The 13,572-nt window shown below is 37.1% G+C and overlaps 2 protein-coding genes across 4 annotated transcripts; one reads left to right on the forward strand and one right to left on the reverse strand.

The window, feature by feature from the left end:
• The first annotated feature begins 557 nt into the window (after positions 1 to 557).
• Positions 558 to 7,099, forward strand: mns1 (meiosis-specific nuclear structural 1). Its single transcript, XM_023284229.3, has 10 exons — positions 558 to 734; positions 865 to 1,074; positions 2,253 to 2,380; positions 2,490 to 2,592; positions 2,973 to 3,202; positions 3,405 to 3,621; positions 3,705 to 3,812; positions 4,670 to 4,927; positions 5,230 to 5,355; positions 5,445 to 7,099. Exons 1-10 carry the CDS (start codon positions 732 to 734, stop codon positions 5,553 to 5,555), a joined length of 1,494 nt encoding a protein of 497 aa, XP_023139997.2. The 5' UTR covers positions 558 to 731; the 3' UTR covers positions 5,556 to 7,099.
• Positions 5,093 to 13,317, reverse strand: tex9 (testis expressed 9). Of its 3 annotated transcripts, XM_023284230.3 has the most exons (13): positions 10,791 to 13,317; positions 10,038 to 10,171; positions 9,526 to 9,589; positions 9,332 to 9,408; positions 9,151 to 9,196; positions 8,964 to 9,022; positions 8,659 to 8,819; positions 8,159 to 8,250; positions 7,892 to 8,065; positions 7,592 to 7,726; positions 6,129 to 6,263; positions 5,927 to 6,053; positions 5,093 to 5,350 (listed from the first exon to the last, which is right to left on the reverse strand). In XM_023284230.3, the coding sequence occupies exons 1-12, from the start codon at positions 10,920 to 10,922 to the stop codon at positions 5,976 to 5,978; spliced, it is 1,287 nt and encodes a 428-aa protein (XP_023139998.3). In that variant the 5' UTR covers positions 10,923 to 13,317; the 3' UTR covers positions 5,093 to 5,350; positions 5,927 to 5,975. The 3 variants fall into 3 exon arrangements, with proteins under 3 accessions (XP_023139998.3, XP_054866250.1, XP_035810511.2); XM_055010275.1 differs by lacking the exon at positions 5,093 to 5,350 and having other exon boundaries at positions 5,694 to 6,053; positions 10,791 to 13,316; XM_035954618.2 differs by lacking the exons at positions 5,093 to 5,350; positions 10,038 to 10,171 and having other exon boundaries at positions 5,694 to 6,053; positions 10,791 to 13,309.
• Positions 13,318 to 13,572: the final 255 nt, after the last annotated feature.

Here is a 13,572-nt window from a genome sequence, read left to right on the forward strand (position 1 = left end):
TAAAGTAGTCAGAACAGATTCTGAGAGTAAAGTTTCCTTATACCTCAGTCGTATCTGTCATGTAATGTAAGCCTTCATGCTAGCTACAGCCCTGCCTGTTAGAGGAGGAAATGGGAGAAACACAACCTGTTGACAATGGTTAAGAGCGAAGCTGAAACTTTTTTTAAGGAACAGAATAAAAAAATGTGCCCATTTACACCAATTTGCCATTGCCCATACAAACAACGTAGAAATGTACACTTGAAATGCTTTATTGAAAAATCAAAACATGCACAGGGAACTATAGTCAAAATATTGATATATCAGTATGCTTTATTAAATTATTATAATTTATATTTACATTATATTTATATTTACTTCACACCAAATGATATATGTGATGTGTGGAAACGCATACCATTGTATATTATATTATATCATTTTTTTAAAAAATACATGTACATATATACGCAGCAGGTGAAATGTGGCCTGCTTTAAGTTTCCCAGACCTGACGTCACTGTCAAGGTTAATTTCTATTGGCTGAGCCCACATCGTTCCCTGGACAACGAAACGCTGATCACCGAGGTAACCGAGCGACTCTTCAGGTTAACTACCGATAATTAACAACTCAGCCAAACTACAACTGCACGTCGAAACTCATTTTATATCAATCAGTTGAACGTTTTTTTCTCGACAAAGAGAGTTTTAAAAAGTTTTTAAAAAGCCTGAGTCGACGAAAATAACCGCAAACATGGTGAGTGCTCTTTGCCCAACCGAAGTTAAGTTAGCTTACTGCTGCTAACAGTTAGCCCAGTCAACACCCTGGTAACGTCGCCGTTCACCTGACAGGTCTTTCTCAGAGTTTGTGTGTTTCTTTGACACAGAGTCGTAATTGGATGTACAACCGGCAGCAGAAGTTACTGTCTCAGCGCCAGAGCCAGGAGCAGCACCGGCAGGAGGAAGCCCGGCGTGTGGACCGAGAAAGGCAGCTGCAGGCCGGTCTGAGGGACCAGGAGAACCTCGAGACCAGGAGACACCTGCGGCAGGTGCAGCAGGAGCTCAAGGAGAGGCAAATGGAGAGCGATCTGCTGAAGGTCTGTGGTTCTGCTTTTGGACGTTTGATAAGGTCCCACTCTCAATCAAGCTTTGTTTAAATACAATCCAGCAGCAAATTTCAGTCTCTACTGTCATTCTTGGTTCCTAACAGAGGAGACACTTGTAACCATTGTGTTATTTTGTCACTGAGGTGAAAAAATTAAGCTTAAAGACCAACTTTGTTGTCCTTTGTTGTATAAAATTCCACTTTCAACTGTAGCTCACTTCCCGCTACACAACACAAATTCTATAAACAAGACAAAGATAGAATGAGAACACAAAATGATTGAAATAAAATCTAAATAAATGTAGAATAAACCACTTATACATATGTACAAAATATGTAGAGTATAAAGTACACATGCTCGCAATATGTACAACATGGCTGGATAATTTTATTGTAAGGAAAATAGGCAGTATTGTAAATGGTGTCAGAGTTTCTTTAAATTTTCTAGTGTGATGACTAAGTTAATGGGTTTCAATAGTACATAAAGCAATTAAACAGAAAAATATAATTTTAAAGGAAATGTAATTGTTAAATAGATGTCCCCTCAAGTATTTGTAGAGCTGCAACAATTAACTGATTATTTGCTTACTATTTTGCTAACCCAATAATTGGTTTGAGTAATTTTTAAAGAAATTTTTTTTTCTGATTCCAGATTTTTAAACTAAAATATTTTCTTTTTTGTTTACCCATCACTGTCAGTAAATTGAATATCTTAGGGCTGTTTACAGAAATGACAAAACAAGACATTTAACCAAACAATCAAAAAATCAAGAAGTAATCAACAAATGAATAAACAATGAAATTAACTGTTAGTTGCAGCTCTACTTATTTTTACAATTTTTTCTTTGTACTCAACTTTCATGACTTTACAAATGTACTACAAATATGCAACATTTACCGACCCTTTGACAACTAATGTTTCCATTTTTGCTGAGAAACACTGCAGATGTGGTGGCACTTTTCATGTCTGATGCAGTAAACAGCAGCCACTAATTTAAAGTAGTTGGTTAATTTCTGTTATGTTTATAAGCAATAATAAAACCAGCAAAAGCCATGGCTGATAGAAGATACAGACATTGTTTTATATAATGCTACATCGTGTCGTCAAGGTGTTGACTGCATCTTACCAAACCTTGGGTGTAAATAACTGGGATTAAATGTGACTTTCAGGCAGAGGAGGAGAGAATAAATAGAGAAAGGCAACTTGAACAAGAGGAGAGAATGGCTAAAGAGCTGGCACACATCCACTATGAGAAGCAAAAAGACGAGAAAATGAGGCAGTATATCAAAGAGAACAGGTATGCACACTTTCTAAGTTCTGGATCAGTACATAAATGCAGCACTTGTTTAATCTTTTCTTGTACTTGTGTCAGTTTTTACAAGGCTTTAACTTTCTGTACTTTTTAGCTTGGAGCTTCGGGAACTGGAGTCTAAACTGAAGGCTGCGTATCTGAACAAGGAGAGAGCTGCACAGATTGCTGAGCAGGAAGCCATGAGGTTTGAGACAATGGTGAGTGCTGCCTTTGTGGTTCAGTTAGTTATCAGAAACTACAACACAGATTCTTTAAAATGTTTTACTTTACAGAAGTACATATGCTTTTGTTTGAATAGTTGTCACCAGAAGACATGACAAAGTTTCTTTAACTATAGAAAATGCTGTAAGGAATAATTCATTACATACTCTTTGTTAAGAGCCCAAAAAGAGGTCCTCTTCCTCCTTATAGTGATAAACTGTGAACCATGTGTAAATTTTCTTATACAAATGGGTTAAAATGCTCCATGAACTGATTTTAACTGCAATTAATTTAAAGGGCATTTTCAAATAGAGAAATTATTTTCATGGTAGAGCCTGTAAGTTATATATTGTACATGTCTTTTCTGTGACATTAGCGGGAGGAGGCAGACTATGCTCGCGAGATGAAGAGCGAACGTGAGCGAGCAGCCGTTGAGCAGCAGAAACTGGATCAGAAACGCCACGAGGAGCTGGTCCAGTACCAGATCCAGCTGGAGCAGCAGCTCATGGACAGAGAGCGCCAGAGACAGGAGGCATACGAGGAGTTCCTCAGAGAGAAGCTCATGGTGGACGAGATTGTCAGGAAGATTTATGAGGAGGATCAGATGTGAGTCATTACTAATTCTTCCACTCTTTAACGTTAATGCACAACACAGAGAAGCACATTGCAGTGCTTAGTGTATCAGTGAACAGGTCAGGAATTAGAACTGGTTCAGTGTCAGTATGCTTTTCAAATAGTGTTCATCTGGAGAGCACATTAAGATTGTACAATATAATGGGCTTATTGAAAAGTAATCTTTTCCTGAAAGGGAGCGACAGTTGAAATTGCAGAAGGTCAGAGCCACTCAGCAGCACATTGAAGAATTCAAGAGACAGCAGGCTGAGTGGAGACACATGGAGCAAGAAAAGATGGAAGCAGAGAACAGACGCATCATGGAGTTTGCGAAGCAGCGGCAGCACATGGAAGAGACCAGAATGGCCAAGATCCGAGAGAGAGAAGAAGCAAAGGAGCATCTGCATAAAATGGTTGAGACAACGTTTTATCGAATGCCCATTTATTTACCTATTCAGTCAATGACATTAAGTTAATTAACATCTCTGTTCTGTAGCTGTGTGAGAAGATGGAAGAGGAGAGGAAGCAACGTGAAGAGATGGAGCGAATCCGGGACGAACTTTATTTAGAAGAAGAAGAAGAGGCTAACAGACAGAGAGCAATCGTAAGGATCATGATTTTACTATCTTACCCTGCAGCCCTGCAACAGACTGGTGACTTGTCCAGGGTGTCCCCTGCCTTCGCCCCAAGTCAGCTGGGATAGACTCCAGCCTCCCTGAGACCCTAATGAGGATTAAGCGGTTTATAGATGATGGATGAATGGATGGATGGATGGATGGATGGATGGATGGGTGGATGGGTGGATGGATATCTTACCCTGCTGATTCTACAGTAATATCAAAAGACTGCTAAAAATATTCTTCTATGTAATGAATATTAGAACTGCAAGAATTAACCATTTAAAATATCAACGAATCTATCACTATCAGAATTAGAACCCATATGACGTGCTACATCTAAAAGAGCTGTCTTTTCAATAAATTCAAATCTTTAAAAAATGTATTTGATCTATTAGATGCCAGCAAATCAGTAAATAATAGCCAAAATTGTCTATTTTAGTGAAACAGCAGTCCCAATCAAAAAGATTTTTCATTCTAATACAGAAAAAAGCATAAAATTCCCACATTTGAAGAGTCTTGATGAGGAATGTTCGATTTAAATATTACTGATTAATCAGCTTATTGTTCTGGAATAACTGTACAGTACAGTTGTAAGTGTACCAAGTCTTACTTTCATAATTTTTAAGTGACACCTGCTGTAATCTGCAAACTTTGAATGCTGCCTGCTGCAAACCCCTTGAACAAAGCAGTTTGAGTGTGAAGATCCAAGTTAGGTACATTAACAGGAATTCTGATTCCTGGATTCACTGCAGTTCTGCCTCTCAGTGAGCAATGTGTTTTTGAAACTGGATTTAAGTGCACCTTAATTCTCTTAATATTTCTTTAAACTTTCGTTCAACAGGAAGAGATGGAGAAGAAAATCAGACAGAGGCTGATGATGCAGCAGACCTGCCAGGAGCAGATGGCTTTCAAAGAGATGCGGAGGCAGGCGGAGAAAGAGGAAGAGGAGGCCTTCAGGAAAAGCATGATGGCGAAGTTTGCCGAGGACGATCGGATTGAGCAGATGAACGCCCAGAAACGACGCATGAAGCAACTTGAACACCAGCGCGAGGTGGAGAAACTGATAGAGGCCAGAAGACGGCAGCGTGAAGCCGACATGGTACGAACCACATTCTGTTTGCATAATTACATCCAGAATAAGTAGTTTTACTGTCAGTATTGTTCTTCCTGTACTGCATGTTGGATAACAACAGGTGGCAGCAGACAGGTTTAACATTTAGGGACAAATATTTGTTAATCAAAGTGTCTTACTATGAAAGGAGCATTTGTATTAGTTTTAGAGAATGTTTATTTTATCACAGAAAGCAAAATATTTGACAAAAGAAACATAATACATTGTCCTTCTGTTGTCAGTTTTTAATACCTTGCTTTGTTCATAACATTTTCATAACCCTCTTCAAGGAACTGGAGGCGAAAGAAAGAGCCATTGAGCAGGAGAGGGAGGCGCTGCGCAGGAAGATAATTGAAGAAGAGAGGCAGCGACTGCTACAACGTCACGCAACAAAACTCCTCGGATACTTCCCTAAGGTGGGAGACAGAGTGTATGAATCAGGAATAACTTTATTGAGCTTCACATCTTCATACAAGTATGTGACTATCGGTGTATATATTTTCAGGGCCTCCTTCGTGGAGACGACCTGCAGCACTTTGATGAAGACTTCAGAAAACACTTTCAGTCCCGTCAGGCTGATATGTTCTCTGAAGACGGCTGCGACAATGATGATTAAACTTTTTCTCCCACTGTGCCACTAGAGGGCAGTTTGATGTTACTGTGAATATATAGAAACTTTTAGTGATTACTTAAGTTCTACATTTTTCAATATTATTATCTGAAAATAGTTGTTTTGCATTCAGTGACAATGAAATGATTTTAGACATCTTTTTATTAGAACTGTACTGACAGGATCTCAATGAAATTCATTCTAAAAAGACCTGCTGACTGAATCTGATCGTGTTTAGGAGGCAAACGTCTTCATTTAAATTCTATCTCAATTCAAACTGCAGGCTTTTGAACTGCTTACAAAAATTCTGAGAGTCTGCAAACTAAAGTTCTTTACTCCATAACACATAAACATATCTTTAAAAATAAGGAAGGCACCTTTAATTAACTTGCTTTGCTTCATAAAAATGAAATGTGGACTGATCGTTTATGCCTTCCCCCAGTCCAGAGCTTTCATGAACTCTTCTTCTGTGAAGGACAGCAGCTTGGCAGCTTCAAAATGCATCTGCACACAAAAAATTTGTGTTAATTTAATTAAAAACTATAAACACTGCATGTTTGGGAACGTAGAGACACTTACCTTCTGTCTCTTGAGAATGTCGATCAGCTTGAGCTGCTTCTTGAACCCTACGATGAGTTCAGCTTTTTGTTTTTTCAGCATTTTGTTTTCAGCAAGTAGGTTTTCTTTACTTTGATGTTCCTCATTTATCTTGTCCTTAATGACCAGAAGTGAAAAGAATGAAATCAGTGGAAGTGAAGCAGAACTGTACCCTGTTTGTGCAACCTACGAACCACTTCAAATTCTGTTGGAGAAGGTGGTTTGTGTTGTTTTGAAAAGAGCTACTCACCGACTATTTTTCTCCACCACCATCTTCAGATAAGATGTTTCACTTTGTGCACAGATATTTTTACTGCACAGCTGCTTTGCATGAAAAACCTCCATACTACAGTTTTGCTGCTCAGGCTACCAGACTGTGTGGCATTGTGATGTTCATCGTTGTGGGAAATTCCTAAGCTATTTTCAGTATCTTTTTATCTCATAAAAGGGTGCATTATCTTCTTAATTCATTATTTTACTCTGACATTACACTTAGATGGCTGTAACACCACATGTTGCTGCTGTTCCTCCTTAAGTGGTTAAGTGTGTTGATAGTTTACATTCAGTTACAGATTAAGTCCTGTGTTTGTGATGCATGTGGTCTTTTATTATTATTATTATTTAAGTTTTTAGGGTTTTTTCTGACTCAGAATGGGTATTTGGAGGTTGGCTTCTCTTAGTAAACATGATCCGTCCATTTATAGTAAAGATGATGAGTTTGAGTTGCCTAATTTGACAATCTATGCATTTTCCTGTTTTCTGATGATTTAATAAACAAAAATCTTTATTATACTTGAGTAGATGAAACCTATATTTACAAAAGTAGTTTAAAAAATTGCTATTTTCATTATTTTTTTAGGGGGGCTGACTCCAATCTCTTTGGAGGGAACCAAAAATTCCTCTAGGTTCTACTACTTTTGCCTATCATGAAAACCAATAAAACAATGCCTGGATTTCACTGACAGTTTTCAAAATTGTACAGTATAGTTGCCACATTGTAATAGACTCATAGAGGGAGGGAGAGAGGGAGAGTATGACCTGTTTAAGACAATTTAAAAAAAGGCATTTTTTCCATAACTTAAGTTGAAGTAGTTTTCTTATTTTGCACAGACAATGTTTACATTTGGAGAGCCTTGTTGCATTTGAGAATGGGTCATGACAATAAAATTAGGCATGATGTGTTAATTCTAAGACAGGAGATATGTGATGCTACCTAAAAGTAGTTAAATAGCCCACAGATATCGATATCAGTTGATATCGGAATTGGAAATTGAGAGTTGGACAATATCGGCATATCGGTTATTGGCAAAAAAAGCCAATATCGGACATCCCTATTTTCACAAGTCAACAGCAGTTTTACTGTAGATGAATGTCTAAAACTTGTTATAATATTTAAAAAATAAATCCCATTTGAATGCTTGCCAAGAAGCGCTGTATGTGCTCACCTTGTTTGCTTGTTCCATCTTGTTCAGTTGAGTCTTTAACCTCTCCACCTCCTCCAGAGCTCTGTTCAAACGAACCTCCACAGTGCTGTGAACAGCCGCTGCTTGTTTGTGGGATCTGTTCAGATTTTCTATTTCCTGCATGGAGCACAGTCAGGAAGTAATCAGGCATGAACAGCTCTCATGAATGATGGAGGATGGTGTCAGCTTGTTAATAAGAAATATTTGGAGCGGCTGTCGGTCTTGATACATCAGACCTGAGAAACGCTCTCATATCATGCTTCATTTGTCGCCGACACAAACCTTGTGCAAACCAGACACTTGCAGCTGAAGGCCGTCACATTTTTTGGCCGACTCCTCCGCTAAAGCTCTGTGCTTCTCAATCTGTGTTTGCTGGATGTTTGTGGTCTTCTGCAGTCTGGCTCGATCCTCCTCAAGCTCCTTAATTTTTGCACTAAGCTTAGAGTTTTCATCATCCTGCAATGGCAGAAACATAAAGCTAAATGGACACAGTGTGTTTTATGTTTGAGTTTAAAGACATCAGTTTGAAACAACAGGCCAGATTTGTACCCTCTTATAATATTCACTGGACAGCTCATCCAGCTCCTCTTGCATAATACGTAGTTTTGCCTTGAGGACCCGCATTTGAGCATCTGAAACGACTTAAAAATAATAGAAAAAACACAATTAGACATATGTGGGAAGGACAACATTCACTCGTCATCACTCAGAACAATACATTAAAATCTTATTATATTAATAACTTAATGGAAAAGCTTCAGTTTAGTTTTCATTAGGATTCTCAAGTGGTAGCATTCCCTGATTTAATTTCTGAGTAACTAATAAGTGCCACATTAACACAGATTTTCTTTGTTAAAAAAATGACACAAACAGTACAGTTGTATATGTGTTATCAGCTTACCACATTTAATCAATGATCAGTGACATTCAGGTAATTCTAAGGAGTTGATAAACTTTCCTTGTAGCTATTATTTGTAGAAATTAACAGTTTGTTATTATTAATGAATAAAAACTACAATTTACATTTTGAAGAGTGACATACACATTACCTGATCCTACGTTGGCTCCAGTGTTGGTTACATCATCCACGGCATTTTCATGAACAACGTCTGTCATCTTTTCTTCCATGTTTTGAATCGTCTTTGCCAAGAAATAATCATCCGAATGTTCAACAGCTGCAGAATCCTCCACGTGTGACACCTTAGAGGTACTGAAATCAAACAAACACTGTGAAGACTTTTGGGAGGATATTAACAGATAATACAGTTTACAAAAGGCATGACTCACATCAGATTTTTATTAGGGGTAAAAAGTCTTTGTAATGGATTTAAAAATGATCTAAAATCAAACTCACGCTGATTTCTGCTGAGGCTCCTCTTGTTTTGTTGATGTGGCCTTTTTTTTCGTCACCATCTAAGAAGAAAACACAATGTAATGTAGAACTTCAGCTTTAACAAAACGTAGCTGCAGATTGTGAACTATCAGTGTGTTTACAGGTTTACGAAATACAGACATCCTGAATTTATTTTCTGCACTGATACCTTCACACCAAGCTGCTGTTCAGTGCACTGTTGAGGCTTCATTAACCTGAGTTAGACACAAAGAGACAGCAGGTAGAAACAAACAGAGTGATGCTGTTTTCATTACCAATGAATGACAAACTTTTCATCATTCTTGCGTCATTTTTCACCCTCAAACTTCAGAATTTTAGATATTTATTACCTAGAATCTTCTTCAACTTCAGTATCTGTGAGCAGGATGTTGGATAAGGGCTTGGACAGAACTTCAGTCTGTTCTTTCTAAAACCACACAGAGATACGATATTAAAATAAGGTTAAGATTCACTGCCCTTTTCTAAACTTTCCCCATCAGCTGATATTTTTCAGTGATATAAACCTTATTTGTTAATAACTTACCATGAGCTGCTCTGCCTGTCTCACGATTTCTGCTGTTTTGGCTTCCAGCTGTGCATTTAGGAGTCTGATGGAAATTAAATGTTAATAAACAACTTTGGTCACATTTATCAATTCTTACAAGGATCTTAGAGCTTCCAAACTGCAGAAAAGTAAAACGAATCCAAATATTTGAAGAAAATCCCTTTTTCCTTCTTGGAGGGGGAGGGTTTTCTGTTACTCTGTGCCCAAAGTGCAATCATTTGAACAAAATCCCCTTTCAAACTTTAATGGATTGACACTCTTACATATGTCGTTAAAGTAACCAAAGGCATTTCTAATTATTAATTGCAAGTCTACATGAGAGGAGCTTCTCTCTGGGCTCGATTAGGGAATCCAATGCAGCCGAAGGAGTTCAACAGAAATGCCTCCATTTAGTACAAATTATTCTGAGAGAAATATTTATCTTAGAGTACACGTTTTGATTTGAATGAATGAATAAAATGAATCAATGAGAAAAGTACAGCCAGTAATACTTATATTGTTGTTCTTTAGCGAAAAGGTCATCTGTGTGTTTCTTTGTTGGACCAGAGACAGATTTTGCCTGCGGCCTTGATTCAACCCTCCTGGACCTTTCAGCCTTCTTGGTGGAGGCCGAGCATCTCTTTGTCTAAACATCAACCCAACAGCAAGACAGGGCAGTAAAATTAAATACATTAAGTAATGAAGCGGAATTTTACTTCCCTTATATCAGACAAAACTGTCAAATCAGTCTGGTGAAGTGGACAGATTTAAAGGTCTGGACCCTGGCAGAAATTTTACATTTATTGAAGACAGCGCCAATTGTTATTTTTTATATAATATACAACATTCCTTTACATACCTCAGTAGAACATGGTAGACCTAATAAAGCAGGTTAAATACTCATGCATGAGTAAAGTCAGCCTGCACTAAAACAAGCGTTTGAACCGTTAAAATAAGGATGTGATCTGCACTTTTTATGTATTCGCACAGTATATAAATAACCAAGCAGTGGTTTGCACATTGAGAGGGTCAACTAAACACATATAGAAAAGCACTCATGCACTGTAAATAATGTAATTTATAGCAATATCCACAACTCTGTCTTTCATATTTAGCTTCGTAACGCAGAATTTTTGCGGAAGTGGATAGGTTTGTCGACAAAATTGACAACCGGTGGAGTCGCCGTTGAATTTAAAGTTTTGCTAGCAGCACGAAAAACATCTGTACTTTAACACTGGGGAGACGAAAGTGAAAAAATTACAAACCGGCGAAACGACAGACTGAGCCTTTTTATCCAAACTTCTTTCAGCCATCGTGACACACAGAGGCGACGGGCTCTGGTTGCATAGCAACAGACCCTTCAGCGCGCTCACACTACGGCAGCCTTTGGAAGACATTTGAAATGCGTATTTTTTTTCTAACAACAAATGTTAAATCGCAGCAGTTTGTACTCAAACACTGATATAAAAAAAATGATGATAATATTTAATAATAAAAAAACGTACGATTGATTATTAAATACTTCATTACATTTTAAAAGTTTGTTATTCAACACAAAATTGGTGTTAATAAACATAATGGGCTGAAATGTATGTATGATCAAAAGATGTATTAGACATGTATCATTTTCTGTGGTTCATTGTTAGGACAAAACAATGCCGTTTTTTCTTAATATGTAGGCTCAAAGCTTCTTTACATTAAAGTGCACTCAGTGTCCATGTTTTGGAAATGTCAGCATTTGCTCCATGAAAGCACAGATCTTACAACTAAATTTGATGAGGTTGGCCTGCTGTAACTACCTACCACACCTTAAAGTCCTTCTCTAGTCAAAAATGTGCTGTGTTCTTACTTTACTTCAGCTTTAGGCTTCAGAATGACATTTGTACAGAGTTAGACACTGACACTCTTTCATCTGAGAAACTGGTTCTTCTGTCCTCACCCTAAATCTGCCCTTAGCACATTTACATACAGGATGGTTATGTAGAGTCACGCTTAGTCTGGAAGCCAGTCATGGTCCAGGTACAGTTTGGACAAACTTGGAAAAAGCATTGTACACTGAGAATAGACTTTTTCTTGACACAGAAAAGGAATACCAGACGTCTACTAGCAAAAACCAGTAGATTTATAGCCTCTGTGTCTCCCTCCTAAAGTCTGAGTGCAAATGTTAGTTATTTGCATATTGTTTAGATTCTCTATTTAGCTGATTGTTTCATTGTGTATTTATGCTTTTAGTGTTGTATACATCTCACTTTTGCATAACCAACTGCCTCACTGTAGATAAATAAAGTTTCACTGAGTGATTATTATTGAAAAGCAGACATAGTGCTGAAGCAATAAAGCTCTTTGAATCAAAAATATTTACATGTTTACAGATTCAGAGGTTGTCAAAGAGGAAGAAAGAATATATTGTTTCTGTTTGTGTATGTATTCTTTCTTTTTTAAAAATATTGTTATCCTATTTAATTGTTCTACTATTGAATGGCACTTTTTGTATACATATGTAGGTATGTATTTATGTATGTATACTACCGGTCAAAAGTTTTAGAACACCCCAATTTTTCAGTTTTTTTAACTAGAAATTATGCATATTAATGTCTCATTGTAATAAACAAATGAAGTTTAAAAAAATCTATTTAGAAACCAAAATGTATTCTAAAATTTTGGCTCATCAAAGCAGCCACCTTTGGCAGATATAACAGCTGAACACACTCGTGGCATTCTTTCCACAATGGAAATCAAATATTCTCCAGAAAGTTCTTCCTAACTCTGTTGCAGAAGTTCCCATAAATGTGTGGCACTTGTAGGTTGATTTGCTTTCACTCTTCTGTCCAGTTCATCCCAAACCAGCTGCATGGAGTTTAAATCTGGAGACTGTGCTGCCACTCCATGTTTTCAAGCTTATCTGGCAGAGCTTGGACTTAAGTTTTGGGTCATTATCTTGCTGTAGGATGAACCCCTGACCAACTAGGAACATACCAGAGGGCACTGCATGGCGCTGCAGAATGCTGTGGTAGCCGTTTTGGTTCAGGGTTCCTCTCGCTCTGTACAAGTTACTGACCCTGGATCCAGCAAAACAGCCCCAGACCATCACTCTTCCTCCTCCATGTTTGACAATTGATGTCACACACTGAGGAACCATCCTTTCTCCTACTGGACGGTGTACAAAACATCCTGCATGATGAACCAAAGATTTTAAATTTTGATTCATCAGTCCATAATACCTTCTTCCAGTCTTCAGTAGTCCATTGGTGGTGATTCATGGGCCAGGCAAGCACATTAACATTAAAATGATCATTAAGCCAAATCTGTGAAGGAACTAAAAGTATTGAATAAATATAGTAGAGTATAAAGTACTGCCGCTGTAGTGGTATAAAATAGCAGAAAATGGAAATATTTCAATAACCAAATAACTCAAAATCCAGTACGTGAGTAAATGTACTTAGTTACTTCCACTACTACTGCTATAACAAATACAATATAATGATAGATAGATAGATAGATAGATAGATAGATAGATAGATAGATAGATAGATAGATAGATAGATAGATAGATAGATAGATAGATAGATAGATAGATAGATAGATAGATAGATAGATAGATAGATAGATAGATAGATAGAAGCTTTATTAATCCTGAGGGAAATTCAAGTATTCAGCAGCTTACATACAACAACATAAATAACAAAAATACAGGACAGGCAGGTTAGCAACATTAACATTAAAGGTTAGTATACACTGACAAAAAACTTGCTGTAAAATAAAATTTAAAGCACTTCTAATTTTAAAATCTATAGAACACAAAATGTAATTAAAATTCAATAAACAATATTTACACATTTCAAGGCACAGTGATTTAAAGTAATCTAAAGTGACTACTGAGTAATAGTGAGTAATAGTAATAGTGAATAATAATAATAATAATAATAATAATAATAATAATAATAATAATAATAATAATAATAATAATATCTCTTTTAGTGCTGGGTTCATGTCAGCAGCATGCATCTAAAACAGACACACATCCATATTAAACCCACAGTGTTAATC

The sequence above is a fragment of the Amphiprion ocellaris genome, chromosome 1 (genome assembly GCF_022539595.1).
Source record: "Amphiprion ocellaris isolate individual 3 ecotype Okinawa chromosome 1, ASM2253959v1, whole genome shotgun sequence".
Taxonomy (NCBI): domain Eukaryota; kingdom Metazoa; phylum Chordata; class Actinopteri; family Pomacentridae; genus Amphiprion; species Amphiprion ocellaris.